Source organism: Oncorhynchus mykiss, chromosome 11 (assembly GCF_013265735.2).
Source record: "Oncorhynchus mykiss isolate Arlee chromosome 11, USDA_OmykA_1.1, whole genome shotgun sequence".
Classification (NCBI taxonomy): domain Eukaryota; kingdom Metazoa; phylum Chordata; class Actinopteri; order Salmoniformes; family Salmonidae; genus Oncorhynchus; species Oncorhynchus mykiss.
Window position 1 is genome coordinate 74433784 of NC_048575.1, and position 15234 is coordinate 74449017.

The following is a 15234-nucleotide window of genomic DNA, read 5'->3' on the forward strand; positions in this document are numbered from 1 at the left end:
GAGTTTAGGGTTAGAGTTTAGGGTTAGAGTTTGGGGTTAGAGTTTGTAAACATTGTACAGTTTGTGGTTAGAGTTTGGGGTTAGAGTGTAGTTACAGTTTGGGGTTAGAGTTTGGGGTTAGAGTTTGTAGTTACAGTTTGTAGTTACAGTTTATAATTACAGTTTATAATTACAGTTTGGGGTTAGAGTTTGGGGTTAGAGTTTGGGGTTAGAGTTTGGGGCTAGAGTTTGGGATTAGAGTTCAGGGTTAGAGTTTAGGGTTAGTGTTTGGGGTTAGAGTTTGTAGTTACAGTTTGTAAACATTGTACAGTTTGTGGTTAGAGTTTGGGGTTAGATTTGGTCGTTACAGTTTGTAAACATTGTACAGTTTGGGGTTAGAGTTTTGGGGTTAGAGTTTGTAAACATTGTACATTTTGTGGTTAGAGTTTTGGGGTTAGAGTTTGTAAACATTGTACATTTTGTGGTTAGAGTTTGGGGTTAGAGTTTGGGGTTACAGTTTAGGGTTAGTGTTTGGGGTTAGTGTTTGGGGTTAGAGTTTGGGGGTTTGGGGATTATAGCATCTCATATCAAGCGAGGCTAGAGTAAAATCATAAAACATACTTATTGAGCTAGCTATAGAATACTGTGAGAACAAAATCTACCCACTTGGATGTCGAACTCTGGAGGTTTTCACTCTGTATGATCTTGGCTCCATAGACCTTCTTCTTGTGGATGCTGTATAATGCTGTTGAAAGACACATTCACAAAAGTTCATAAATGAAAGCATTTGAGCTATTCTATACTGTACTGTAACAAATTCACTTGATCAGATACATAGACTCCTTTTTCCACCCTTTAAATATCATGACACTTGCTTATGAATGATTTATGAAGTACATAGGCCTTATAAAGGGTTTATAAAGGCTTCATAAGATGATGTATATTTTTTAAAGCTATGTTTTGTTTAAAGTGTGACAGAGCTTTGAATGAAACCTTTATACCTTGAGTTAGGGCAGGGGCCTCAGCTGTGTATGTGAGGCGGAACCTGCTCTTCTTCCAGCTACGATCGTTACTGATCAAAGAATCATGTGCCTTCTCGATGTTCACATCACCGATGCAGAACACATCACAGGCAGCCTTGACAAACAGACACAACCACAGGCGTTTATAAGGACAGGTATTCAAAGCTTTGCTTGTTTAACAGCACATTTTAGACCACATTCGGAACTCTATCTTTCACAGCTGATAGGCTTTTTACAGATGCATTTTGAGCGTTTTATAAAGATGAATAATGCACTAAATGAACCTCCTGGTCTGCACATAAACATAAGATCATCATCCCCACTGTCAAGGTCTGCCTGCCTGAAGCATTAGCTCAACAAAGAATGCATGAATCCACAGGCTGTCAGAGTGTGGGGGGTTGTTCCTAATTTACTACTGAACATAACTCTACAGACCATGCAGACACCTGTAGGCACGTCATACATCACACCAGGTGTGCCAGAAAGTATTGTTCTGTGGAGCCCATTATTAAGACCATTACCGCTATTGATTTGATTTCATTCAGACAACCACACAAAGGAATTGCTCAAAAGAGCTGATTTCTGTGTGTGCATGCCTGTGTGCACGCGGACGTGTAGGCCTTCATGCGTGTGAGTGAGTGTGTTCCGTGCCCCACAAGGACTCCCCCCAGTCACCCCACCTAGAAAACCTTCTTGGCCCAGGCATCCCCAGTCACCCGACCTTGAAAACCTTCTTGGTACAGGACTCCACCCCAGTCACCCCACCTAGAAAACCTTCTTGGTACAGGACTCCCCCCAGTCACCCGACCTTGAAAACCTTCTTGGTACAGGACTCCCCCCAGTCACCCCACCTAGAAAACCTTCTTGGTACAGGACTCCCCCCAGTCACCCCACTTAGAAAACCTTCTTGGCCCAGGACTCCCCAGTTACACCTCCTTGAAAACTGTCTTGGCCCAGGACTCCCCAGTCACCCCACCTTGAAAACCTTCTTGGCCCAGTTTCTGAAGGACTCCTCCTGGCCACACAGCTCATCTCCCTCCCCCATGCGTAGGATGCGCTCCCCCCCCAGCTCCTCGAACAGCGTGTCCACAGCGTGGGCAAAAGCACAGAAGTGTGGGTATGCCCTGGAGCCAAGGCCAAACACTGAGAACCTGGAAAAAGAGAGAGAGAGAGAGAGAAAGAGAGAGAGAGCGAGAGCGCGAGAGAGAGAGAGAGAGAAAGAGTGAAAGATTGAAAAAGTGAAAGAGAGATGCACACAGGCACACACACACTCAGAGTTTAAATTGATTTGATTCAGACAACCATACAAGGGAATTGCTCAAAAGAGCTTATTTCTTCCTCCTCTGTCCTCTTAGAACACTATACAGACAGGCAGTATAAAGGAATGAGTTATCACTTCGTCTGATGTTTTCTATGTTATCTTGCACCAGATGGCCCCTGTCTGTGTTAGTAAAAAGGAGACATTTCCACCCCCGTGCAGCCATCAAAACCCAGGTTTAATAAGCAGTCCAAGACGTCTTTGGGTTCTCTTCAGGGCTTTGTCTCCCTGTCGTAGCTTGGCTATCATCTATGCTCACAAGTCTGTCGGTTTTTCTTAACCTGTTAAAATCTGTTTCAGCACAATGCGAAAAATATATTAGAATTTAACCACACCAATATTTTTTGACAATCAGATTGCACTTCAACCCACATCGGCCAATCATAAAGTTGGGCTAGCTTACTGTACCTGACGTTGGCGAGGGGTCCGGTGCTCTCGAAGTTGACCCTGGGCTCGGGTTCGTCGCTGGAGGATTTGCGGGTGTCTGAGTAGGACGACACGCTGTTGAAACGGACCTTGTAACTCCTGACAGAGAGGCAGATACAGGGATAAGATGTACACTCAGTATATAATACTACTTCACTAGTCCATTGCAGAGACAGAAATATTTTCTTCTGCTGTCCCCCCAACGACTTCAGACAAGACACAACGCATCATTTTGGGAGGAGTACAAGACCTGCCGCAGTGTAGAATCTGTGGAGCAATTTTAGGGGTTAAGTATGTTACTCAAGGGCATAAGGACAGGAGATAGTACACTCACTCCCCCAAAAAAACATCTCAAGTGTTGAGTAATGCTGTCCATCTGTATGAGGATGTCTGTGACCTTTACTGTAGCCATGATTACATCCCATATGGCTCCCTATTCCTTATATAGTACACTACCCACTCCATGTAACCCTGGTCAAAAGTAGTGCACTATATAGGGAATAGGGTGCCATTTGGGATGTGTCCAAGTCAGCAGTCTCTGGTTGAATGGGCCCAGATGGTTGAACTCACTTTCTGTCCTCTGTGTTGGATGTAGGATGTCTCATTTCCATCAAGGCAGCTCCAAATTTCTACACAAACAGGAAGATGGTCAATAGTCTATCGCCTGCAGGTTAAACAACATATACATGGTACACGCTGCACACTGCTGTGGGAATCAAACACACACACGCAGTTAAACACACTCAACCGCACGCATGCACACACGTGCAGGTACACACACAAACTAACACACTGTACTGGCCAATCCTACCTCTCCATTTTCGGGTGGATCTCCGTTGCCAAATGTACTGGTCACGGCCAACACCAGTGTTTCATGCTCCAGATCCACCATGTCATATTCATCCATTGACATCACCTGTAGTAGTGGAACATGTGTGTCAATAAAGCTGCCCACATTTCATACATTCACTTAATGTGTGTGAACCAGAGACATTTTGACATGAAGTGAAAACAAACACAAAACAATAACAGTCATATAGTGCCTTCGGAAAGTATTCAGACCCCTTGACTTTTTCCCCAGAAAATTATGTTACAGCATTATTCTAAAATGTTTTAAATAAATAAAAATCCTCAACAATCTACACCATACCTCATAATGACAAAGTGAAAACAGTATCTTATTTAAATACAGTATCAACCAAAAGTTTGGACACACCTACTCATTCAAGGGTTCTTCTTTATATTTTTTACTAATAATACTCATCAAAACTATGAAATAACACATATGGAATAATGTAGTAACCAAAAAAGGGTTAAACAAATATATGTTATATTTGAGATTCTTCAAAGTAGCCACCCTTTGCCTTGATGACAGCTTTGCACACTATTGGCATTCTCTCAACCAGCTTCATGAGGTAGTCACTAATGTTGTGACAAGGTAGGGGTGGTATATAGAAGACAGCCCTAATTGCTAAAAGACCAAGTCCATATAATGGCAAGAAAAGCTAAAATAAGCAAAGGGAAACAACAGTCCATCTTTACTTTAAGACATGAAGGTCAGTCAATACGGAAAATGTCAAGAACTTTAAAAGTTTCTTTGAGTGCAGTCGCAAAAACCATCAAGCGCTATGATGAAACTGGCTCTCATGAGGACCGCCACAGGAAAGGAAGACCCAGAGTTACCTCTGCTGTGGAGGATAAGTTCATTCGATTTACCAGCCTCAGAAATTGCAGCCCAAATAAATGCTTCAGAGTTCAAGTAACAGACACATCTCAACATCAACTGTTCAGAGTAGACTGTGTGAATCAGGCCTTCATTGTTGAATTGCTGCAAAGAAACCACTATTAAAGGACACCAATAAGAAAAGACTTCCGTGGGCCAATAAACACAAGCAATGGACATTAGACTATTGGAAATCTGTCATTTGGTCTGATGAGTCCAAATTTGTGTCTTTGTGAAATGCAGAGTAGGTCAACGAATGACCTCCGCATGTGTGGTTCCCACCGTGAAGCATGGAAGAGGAGGTGTGATGCGTGGAGGAGCTTTGCTGGTGACATTGTCAGTGATTAATTTAGAATTCAAGACACACTTAACCAGCATAACTAACACGGCATTCTGCAGCAATACGCCATCCCATCTGGTTTGCACTTAGTGGGACTATTGCTTGTTTTTAAACAGGACAATTACCCAAAACACACCTCCAGGCTGTGTAAGGGCTATTTGACCAAGGAGAGGGATATAGTATGCTGCATCACATGACCTGGCCTCCACAATCACCCGACCTCAACCCAATGGTTTGGGATGAGTTGGAGCGCAGAGTGAAGGAAAGCAGGCAACAAGTGCTCAGCATATGTGGGAACTCCTTCAAGACTGTTAGAAAAGCATTTCACATGAAGCTGGTTGAGAGAATGCCAAGAGTGTACAAAGCTGTCATCAAGACAAAGGGTGGCTACTTTGAAGAATCTCAAATATGAAAAAGATTTTGATTTGTTTAACACTTTTTGGCTTACTACATGATGTGTTATGTCTTCACTATTATTCTACAATGTAGAAAAAAGTAAAAATAAAGAAAAACCCTTGAATGAGTAGGTGTGTCCAAACTTTGGACTGGTACTGTAAGTATTCAGACACTTTGCTATGAGACTTGAAATTGAGCTCAGGTGCATCCTGTTTCCAATGATCATCGTTGAGATGTTTCTACAACTTGATTGGAGTCCAACTGTGGTAAATTCAATTGATTGGACATGACTCGGAAAGGCACACATCTGCCTATATAAGGTCCCATGCATGTCAGAGCAAAAACCAAGTCATGAGGTTGAAGGAATTGTCCGTAGAGTTCGGAGACAGCATTGTGTTGAGGCACAGATCTGGGGAAGGGTACCAAAAAATGTCTGCAGCATTGAAGGTCCCCAAGGACACATTGGCTTCCATCATTATTAAATGGAAAAAGTTTGGAAACCACCAAGACTCTTTCTAGAACTGACCGCCCGGCCCGACTGAGTAATCGGGGGAAAAGGGCCTTGGTCATGGAAGTTCAGAGTTCCTCTCTGGAGATGGTTGTCCTTCTGGAAGGTTCTCCCATCTCTGCAGCACTCCACCAATCAGGCCTTTATGGTAGAGTGGCCAGACGGAAGCCACTCCTCAGTAAAAGCACATGAAAGCCTGCTTGGAGTTTGCCAAAAGGCCCCTAAAGGATTCTCAGAACATTAGAAACAAGGTTCTCTGTTCTGATGAAACCAAGATTGAACTCTTAGGCCTGAATGCCAAGCGTTACGTCTGGAGGAAACCTGGCATCATCCCTACTGTGAAGCATGGTGGTGGAAGCATCATGCTGTGGGGATGTTTTTCCTCCTCTGACTAAGACCACAAGGAAGAAACGCGGTCATGAATCCAGAGACCATAGGGCAGCAGTGAGGTATCAAATGAACACTACGTCCTTGTCTTAACGAGCTGATCATGTGCTGCGATACACCCAGATATCTCTGACTCCAGCAGCCTTAGTTGCTACGGGCCATCGTGCTGAGAGAAAGAAAGAATGAGAGAATGGACAAGATGACGGGAAGAGGAAGAGAGGAAACACCCTGTCATCCATCTGCTCTGCATCTGCCTGTCTGACTCAACTACAACAAGATGGTCCCTCTCGTCTGATTGATTACTTTAAAAAGGAAGCAGTAAAAACAGAAGATGTCATGTCCTGGAGGGGGACACTAGATGATTGAGAGCAGTAGAGCCGCATATTTTTCTATTTTGACAAACACATTTACACAGCCTGCGGTTTTTAAAGATTTTATCTTAAACTACAGCTTAACGCTTGGATGGGTTGATTCTTCCGCTGTGGCCCATGGCACTTTGCTGCATGAGAGGGAATCGGAATGTGACAAAATATACATTTCCGTGTAACCTCGCCATGTTGGTGTGAAACCGTCTGCTCGCTTTTTCAAATCTGCGGGGCCTCAGCTTTGTCAGTGAGGGGGGATTGTTTTTTTAAAGCGTTGTCTTCCATTCACAATAACATCCCAAAAAAAGACATGACGCATGAAGTCATATTCAAGTTGTGTGGTTTACCTTTGCGTCAAAGAAATGCTTGAAAATCTCACACAGGGTTCAGGGGGATGTTTTTGAAGCCAGCTTTTTCATGTTAGAATCAAGATAACATCAAAAAATAGACATGGCACATCAATTCATATTCAATTTGTGTGGTAGTTATATAAAGGTTACCTTTGCGTCAAAGGCATGCTTGAAGATCTCACACAGGGTTCTTGCATAGTCTTGAGATTTTCCAGTCTCGGTGGCAAATAGTATAGTAGCTTTGACCCTCTTAGCCATGGCTTGGCCCATTAGCTTGGCTGAGAACTTCACAGCCCTGCACACAAACACAGACAGATAGAGAGGACATGTATAATTCATAACATAATAAAACGTCTATATATATATATATAAACATTTAAAATGGTTAATTCATGAAAGCTTTTATATAGTGTAACCAAAAAAAGGATAAATCACAGGCACCAGTGATCAAAGGCACAGCAGACCTTGTAACCACGAACCCTTAACCCTTTACCCATTACCTTTTACCCCTTCCACCTTCCCCCCTTCTCTCTTCCCCCTCACCTCTTCACATTTCCCCTCACCCCTTCCCCCTTGCCCCTTCCTCTTACCTCTTCCCCCTTCTCTCTTCCCCCTCACCTCTTCCCATTTCCCCTCACCCCTTCCCTCTTCCCCCTTCTCTCTTCCCCCTCACCCCTTCCTCTTACCTCTTCCCCCTTCCCTCTTCCCCTTCCCCCTTTCCCCCTTCCCTCTTCCCCTCACCCCTTCCCTCTTCCCCTCACCCCTTCCCTCTTCCCCTCACCCCTTCCCTCTTCCCCTTCACCCCTTTCGCTTACCTCTTCCCCCATCTCTCTTCCCCTTCCCTCCTTTACCCTTTACCCCTTCCCTCTTTCCCCCTTACCCCTTTCAACCTCTCTTTCCCTTCCTCCTTCTCTCTTCCACCTTCACTCTCTCTAAATTTTTCTAAACTCAGATAACTACTGTAGTTTACTAGCTTACCCTCCACGCTCAGGTGGTTTGCTTGAGCAGACAGACAGACAGACAGTGCTGCACGTCATGCCTAAACAGCAGATGGTAATCATGATGACCTAGCTTGTCGTATCCTCGCGATGACCTAGCCTGTCGTATGCTCGCGATGACCTAGCCTGTCGTATCCTCGTGATGACCTAGCCTGTCGTATCCTCGTGATGACCTAGCCTGTCATATCCTCGTGATGACCTAGCCTATCGTATCCTCGTGATGACCTAGCTTGTCACATCCTCGTGATGACCTAGCCTATCGTATCCTCGTGATGACCTAGCTTGTCACATCCTCGTGATGACCTAGCCTGTCGTATCCTTGTGATGACCTAGCCTATCGTATCCTCGTGATGACCTAGCCTGTCGTATCCTCGTGATGACCTAGCTTGTCACATCCTCGTGATGACCTAGCCTGTCGTATCCTCGTGATGACCTAGCCTGTCGTATCCTCGTGATGACCTAGCTTGTCACATCCTCGTGATGACATGAGTAGATGAGCTACCTCCCTGTCTGCACCACTACCTCATCTCATCTCATTCATGGAGACACAACAAAGAAGAGGAAGAGCAAACGGAGGATAAATGGAAATGACGCGACCAGCAGGCCGCCCTATAATATCATTAACACGCTGTATTTAGTAGTAGTTCTATAATACCATTAACAAGCTGTATTTAGTAGTAGTTATATAATATCATCAACATGCTGTATTTAGTAGTAGTTCTATAATATCATTAACATGCTGTATTTAGTAGTAGTTCTATAATATCATTAACATGCTGTAGTAGTAGTAGTTCTATAATATCATTAACAAGCTGTATTTAGTAGTAGTTATATAATATCATTAACATGCTGTATTTAGTAGTAGTTCTATAATATCATTAACATGCTGTATTTAGTAGTAGTTATATAATATCATTAACAAGCTGTATTTAGTAGTAGTTCTATAATATCATTAACAAGCTGTATTTAGTAGTAGTTCTATAATATCATTAACATGCTGTAGTAGTAGTTATATAATATCATTAACATGCTGTATTTAGTAGTAGTTCTATAATATCATTAACATGCTGTATTTAGTAGTAGTTCTATAATATCATTAACATGCTGTAGTAGTAGTTATATAATATCATTAAAATGCTGTATTTAGTAGTAGTTCTATAATATCATTAACATGCTGTATTTAGTAGTAGTTATATAATATCATTAACACACTGTAGTAGTAGTTATATAATATCATTAACATGCTGTATTTAGTAGTAGTTATATAATATCATTAACATGCTGTATTTAGTAGTAGTTATATAATATCATTAACATGCTGTATTTAGTAGTAGTTCTATAATATCATTAACATGCTGTATTTAGTAGTAGTTATATAATATCATTAACACACTGTAGTAGTAGTTATATAATATCATTAACATGCTGTATTTAGTAGTAGTTATATAATATCATTAACAAGCTGTATTTAGTAGTAGTTCTATAATATCATTAACAAGCTGTATTTAGTAGTAGTTATATAATATCATTAACATGCTGTAGTAGTAGTTATATAATATCATTAACAAGCTGTATTTAGTAGTAGTTCTATAATATTATTAACAAGCTGTATTTAGTAGTAGTTCTATAATATCATTAACATGCTGTAGTAGTAGTTATATAATATCATTAACATGCTGTATTTAGTAGTAGTTCTATAATATCATTAACATGCTGTATTTAGTAGTAGTTATATAATATCATTAACACACTGTAGTAGTAGTTATATAATATCATTAACATGCTGTATTTAGTAGTAGTTATATAATATCATTAACAAGCTGTATTTAGTAGTAGTTCTATAATATCATTAACAAGCTGTATTTAGTAGTAGTTATATAATATCATTAACATGCTGTAGTAGTAGTTATATAATATCATTAACAAGCTGTATTTAGTAGTAGTTCTATAATATTATTAACAAGCTGTATTTAGTAGTAGTTCTATAATATCATTAACATGCTGTAGTAGTAGTTATATAATATCATTAACATGCTGTATTTAGTAGCAGTTATATAATATCATTAACATGCTGTATTTAGTAGTAGTTCTATAATATCATTAACATGCTGTAGTAGTAGTTATATAATATCATTAACATGCTGTAGTAGTAGTTATATAATATCATTAACATGCTGTAGTAGTAGTAGTTATATAATATCATTAACATGCTGTATTTAGTAGCAGTTCTATAATATCATTAACATGCTGTATTTAGTAGTAGTTCTATAATATCATTAACAAGCTGTAGTAGTAGTAGTTCTATAATATCATTAACATGCTGTATTTAGTAGTAGTTCTATAATATCATTAACAAGCTGTATTTAGTAGAAGTTATATAATATCATTAACAAGCTGTATTTAGTAGTAGTTATATAATATCATTAACAAGCTGTATTTAGTAGTAGTTATATAATATCATTAACATGCTGTATTTAGTAGTAGTTCTATAATATCATTAACATGCTGTATTTAGTAGTAGTTCTATAATATCATTAACATGCTGTATTTAGTAGTAGTTCTATAATATCATTAACATGCTGTAGTAGTAGTAGTTATATAATATCATTAACACACTGTATTTAGTAGTAGTTCTATAATATCAGTAACATGCTGTAGTAGTAGTAGTTCTATAATATCATTAACATGCTGTATTTAGTAGTAGTTCTATAATATCATTAACAAGCTGTATTTAGTAGTAGTTATATAATATCATTAACACGCTGTAGTAGTAGTAGTTCTATAATATCATTAACATGCTGTATTTAGTAGTAGTTCTATAATATCATTAACAAGCTGTATTTAGTAGTAGTTATATAATATCATTAACAAGCTGTATTTAGTAGTAGTTATATAATATCATTAACAAGCTGTATTTAGTAGTAGTTATATAATATCATTAACATGCTGTATTTAGTAGTAGTTCTATAATATCATTAACAAGCTGTATTTAGTAGTAGTTATATAATATCATTAACAAGCTGTATTTAGTAGTAGTTATATAATATCATTAACAAGCTGTATTTAGTAGTAGTTATATAATATCATTAACAAGCTGTATTTTGTAGTAGTTCTATAATATCATTAACATGCTGTAGTAGTAGTTATATAATATCATTAACATGCTGTATTTAGTAGTAGTTATATAATATCATTAACATGCTGTATTTAGTAGTAGTTCTATAATATCATTAACATGCTGTAGTAGTAGTTCTATAATATCATTAACAAGCTGTATTTAGTAGTAGTTATATAATATCATTAACAAGCTGTATTTAGTAGTAGTTCTATAACATCATTAACATGCTGTAGTAGTAGTTATATAATATCATTAACATGCTGTATTTAGTAGCAGTTATATAATATCATTAACACGCTGTAGTAGTAGTAGTTCTATAATATCATTAACAAGCTGTATTTAGTAGTAGTTATATAATATCATTAACATGCTGTATTTAGTAATAGTTCAATAATATCATTAACATGCTGTAGTAGCAGTTATATAATATCATTAACACGCTGTAGTAGTAGTAGTTATATAATATCATTAACATGCTGTATTTAGTAGTAGTTCTATAATATCATTAACATGCTGTAGTAGTAGTTCTATAATATCATTAACAAGCTGTATTTAGTAGTAGTTATATAATATCATTAACAAGCTGTATTTAGTAGTAGTTCTATAATATCATTAACATGCTGTAGTAGTAGTTATATAATATCATTAACATGCTGTATTTAGTAGCAGTTATATAATATCATTAACAAGCTGTATTTAGTAGTAGTTCTATAATATCATTAACATGCTGTAGTAGTAGTTATATAATATCATTAACATGCTGTATTTAGTAGCAGTTATATAATATCATTAACACGCTGTAGTAGTAGTAGTTCTATAATATCATTAACAAGCTGTATTTAGTAGTAGTTATATAATATCATTAACATGCTGTATTTAGTAATAGTTCTATAATATCATTAACATGCTGTAGTAGCAGTTATATAATATCATTAACACGCTGTAGTAGTAGTAGTTATATAATATCATTAACATGCTGTATTTAGTAGTAGTTATATAATATCATTAACACGCTGTAGTAGTAGTAGTTCTATAATATCATTAACAAGCTGTATTTAGTAGTAGTTCTATAATATCATTAACAAGCTGTATTTAGTAATAGTTCTATAATATCATTAACATGCTGTATTTAGTAGCAGTTATATAATATCATTAACACGCTGTAGTAGTAGTTCTATAATATCATTAACATGCTGTAGTAGTAGTTATATAATATCATTAACATGCTGTATTTAGTAGTAGTTATATAATATCATTAACATGCTGTATTTAGTAGTAGTTCTATAATATCATTAACATGCTGTAGTAGTAGTTCTATAATATCATTAACAAGCTGTATTTAGTAGTAGTTATATAATATCATTAACAAGCTGTATTTAGTAGTAGTTCTATAACATCATTAACATGCTGTAGTAGTAGTTATATAATATCATTAACATGCTGTATTTAGTAGCAGTTATATAATATCATTAACACGCTGTAGTAGTAGTAGTTCTATAATATCATTAACAAGCTGTATTTAGTAGTAGTTATATAATATCATTAACATGCTGTATTTAGTAATAGTTCAATAATATCATTAACATGCTGTAGTAGCAGTTATATAATATCATTAACACGCTGTAGTAGTAGTAGTTATATAATATCATTAACATGCTGTATTTAGTAGTAGTTCTATAATATCATTAACATGCTGTAGTAGTAGTTCTATAATATCATTAACAAGCTGTATTTAGTAGTAGTTATATAATATCATTAACAAGCTGTATTTAGTAGTAGTTCTATAATATCATTAACATGCTGTAGTAGTAGTTATATAATATCATTAACATGCTGTATTTAGTAGCAGTTATATAATATCATTAACAAGCTGTATTTAGTAGTAGTTCTATAATATCATTAACATGCTGTAGTAGTAGTTATATAATATCATTAACATGCTGTATTTAGTAGCAGTTATATAATATCATTAACACGCTGTAGTAGTAGTAGTTCTATAATATCATTAACAAGCTGTATTTAGTAGTAGTTATATAATATCATTAACATGCTGTATTTAGTAATAGTTCTATAATATCATTAACATGCTGTAGTAGCAGTTATATAATATCATTAACACGCTGTAGTAGTAGTAGTTATATAATATCATTAACATGCTGTATTTAGTAGTAGTTATATAATATCATTAACACGCTGTAGTAGTAGTAGTTCTATAATATCATTAACAAGCTGTATTTAGTAGTAGTTCTATAATATCATTAACAAGCTGTATTTAGTAATAGTTCTATAATATCATTAACATGCTGTATTTAGTAGCAGTTATATAATATCATTAACACGCTGTAGTAGTAGTTCTATAATATCATTAACATGCTGTATTTAGTAGTAGTTCTATAATATCATTAACATGCTGTAGTAGTAGTTCTATAATATCATTAACAAGCTGTATTTAGTAGTAGTTCTATAATATCATTAACATGCTGTAGTAGTAGTAGTTCTATAATATCATTAACAAGCTGTAGTAGTAGTAGTTCTATAATATCATTAACATGCTGTATTTAGTAGTAGTTCTATAATATCATTAACAAGCTGTATTTAGTAGTAGTTATATAATATCATTAACATGCTGTAGTAGTAGTTATATAATATCATTAACATGCTGTAGTAGTAGTTCTATAATATCATTAACATGCTGTAGTAGTAGTAGTTCTATAATATCATTAACATGCTGTATTTAGTAGTAGTTATATAATATCATTAACATGCTGTAGTAGTAGTTCTATAATATCATTAACATGCTGTAGTAGTAGTAGTTCTATAATATCATTAACAAGCTGTAGTAGTAGTAGTTCTATAATATCATTAACATGCTGTATTTAGTAGTAGTTCTATAATATCATTAACATGCTGTAGTAGTAGTTCTATAATATCATTAACATGCTGTAGTAGTAGTAGTTCTATAATATCATTAACAAGCTGTAGTAGTAGTAGTTCTATAATATCATTAACATGCTGTAGTAGTAGTTCTATAATATCATTAACATGCTGTAGTAGTAGTTCTATAATATCATTAACATGCTGTAGTAGTAGTAGTTCTATAATATCATTAACAAGCTGTAGTAGTAGTTCTATAATATCATTAACATGCTGTAGTAGTAGTAGTTCTATAATATCATTAACATGCTGTAGTAGTAGTAGTTCTATAATATCATTAACAAGCTGTAGTAGTAGTAGTTCTATAATATCATTAACATGCTGTAGTAGTAGTTCTATAATATCATTAACATGCTGTAGTAGTAGTAGTTCTATAATATCATTAACAAGCTGTAGTAGTAGTAGTTCTATAATATCATTAACAAGCTGTAGTAGTAGTAGTTCTATAATATCATTAACATGCTGTAGTAGTAGTTCTATAATATCATTAACAAGCTGTATTTAGTAGTAGTTCTATAATATCATTAACATGCTGTAGTAGTAGTAGTTCTATAATATCATTAACAAGCTGTAGTAGTAGTAGTTCTATAATATCATTAACATGCTGTAGTAGTAGTTCTATAATATCATTAACATGCTGTAGTAGTAGTAGTTCTATAATATCATTAACAAGCTGTAGTAGTAGTAGTTCTATAATATCATTAACATGCTGTAGTAGTAGTTCTATAATATCATTAACATGCTGTAGTAGTAGTAGTTCTATAATATCATTAACAAGCTGTAGTAGTAGTAGTTCTATAATATCATTAACATGCTGTAGTAGTAGTTCTATAATATCATTAACAAGCTGTATTTAGTAGTAGTTCTATAATATCATTAACAAGCTGTATTTAGTAGTAGTTCTATAATATAATTAACATGCTGTATTTAGTAGTAGTTCTATAATATCATTAACACGCTGTAGTAGTAGTAGTTCTATAATATCATTAACATGCTGTATTTAGTAGTAGTTCTATAATATCATTAACATGCTGTATTTAGTAGTAGTTCTATAATATCATTAACATGCTGTAGTAGTAGTAGTTATATAATATCATTAACATGCTGTATTTAGTAGTAGTTCTATAATATCATTAACATGCTGTAGTAGTAGTAGTTATATAATATCATTAACATGCTGTATTTAGTAGTAGTTCTATAATATCATTAACACGCTGTAGTAGTAGTTCTATAATATCATTAACATGCTGTATTTAGTAGCAATTCTATAATATCATTAACAAGCTGTATTTAGTAGTAGTTATATAATATCATTAACAAGCTGTATTTAGTAGTAGTTCTATAATATCATTAACATGCTGTATTTAATA

The 15234-nt window shown here is 35.6% G+C and overlaps 1 protein-coding gene across 2 annotated transcripts in view; it reads right to left on the reverse strand.

The window, feature by feature from the left end:
• LOC110535113 (nitric oxide synthase, brain) overlaps positions 1 to 15234 on the reverse strand; it is a 94372-nt gene that overhangs the window by 24953 nt on the left and 54185 nt on the right. For both annotated transcript variants that reach the window (XM_036936304.1, XM_036936303.1), the window contains exons 14-20: positions 6965 to 7109; positions 3557 to 3661; positions 3316 to 3374; positions 2728 to 2844; positions 1978 to 2152; positions 981 to 1116; positions 646 to 724 (exon numbers count right to left, since the gene is read on the reverse strand). In XM_036936304.1, the coding sequence (XP_036792199.1) occupies positions 646 to 724; positions 981 to 1116; positions 1978 to 2152; positions 2728 to 2844; positions 3316 to 3374; positions 3557 to 3661; positions 6965 to 7109 (816 nt within the window). The remainder of the gene's footprint in view (positions 1 to 645; positions 725 to 980; positions 1117 to 1977; positions 2153 to 2727; positions 2845 to 3315; positions 3375 to 3556; positions 3662 to 6964; positions 7110 to 15234) is intronic.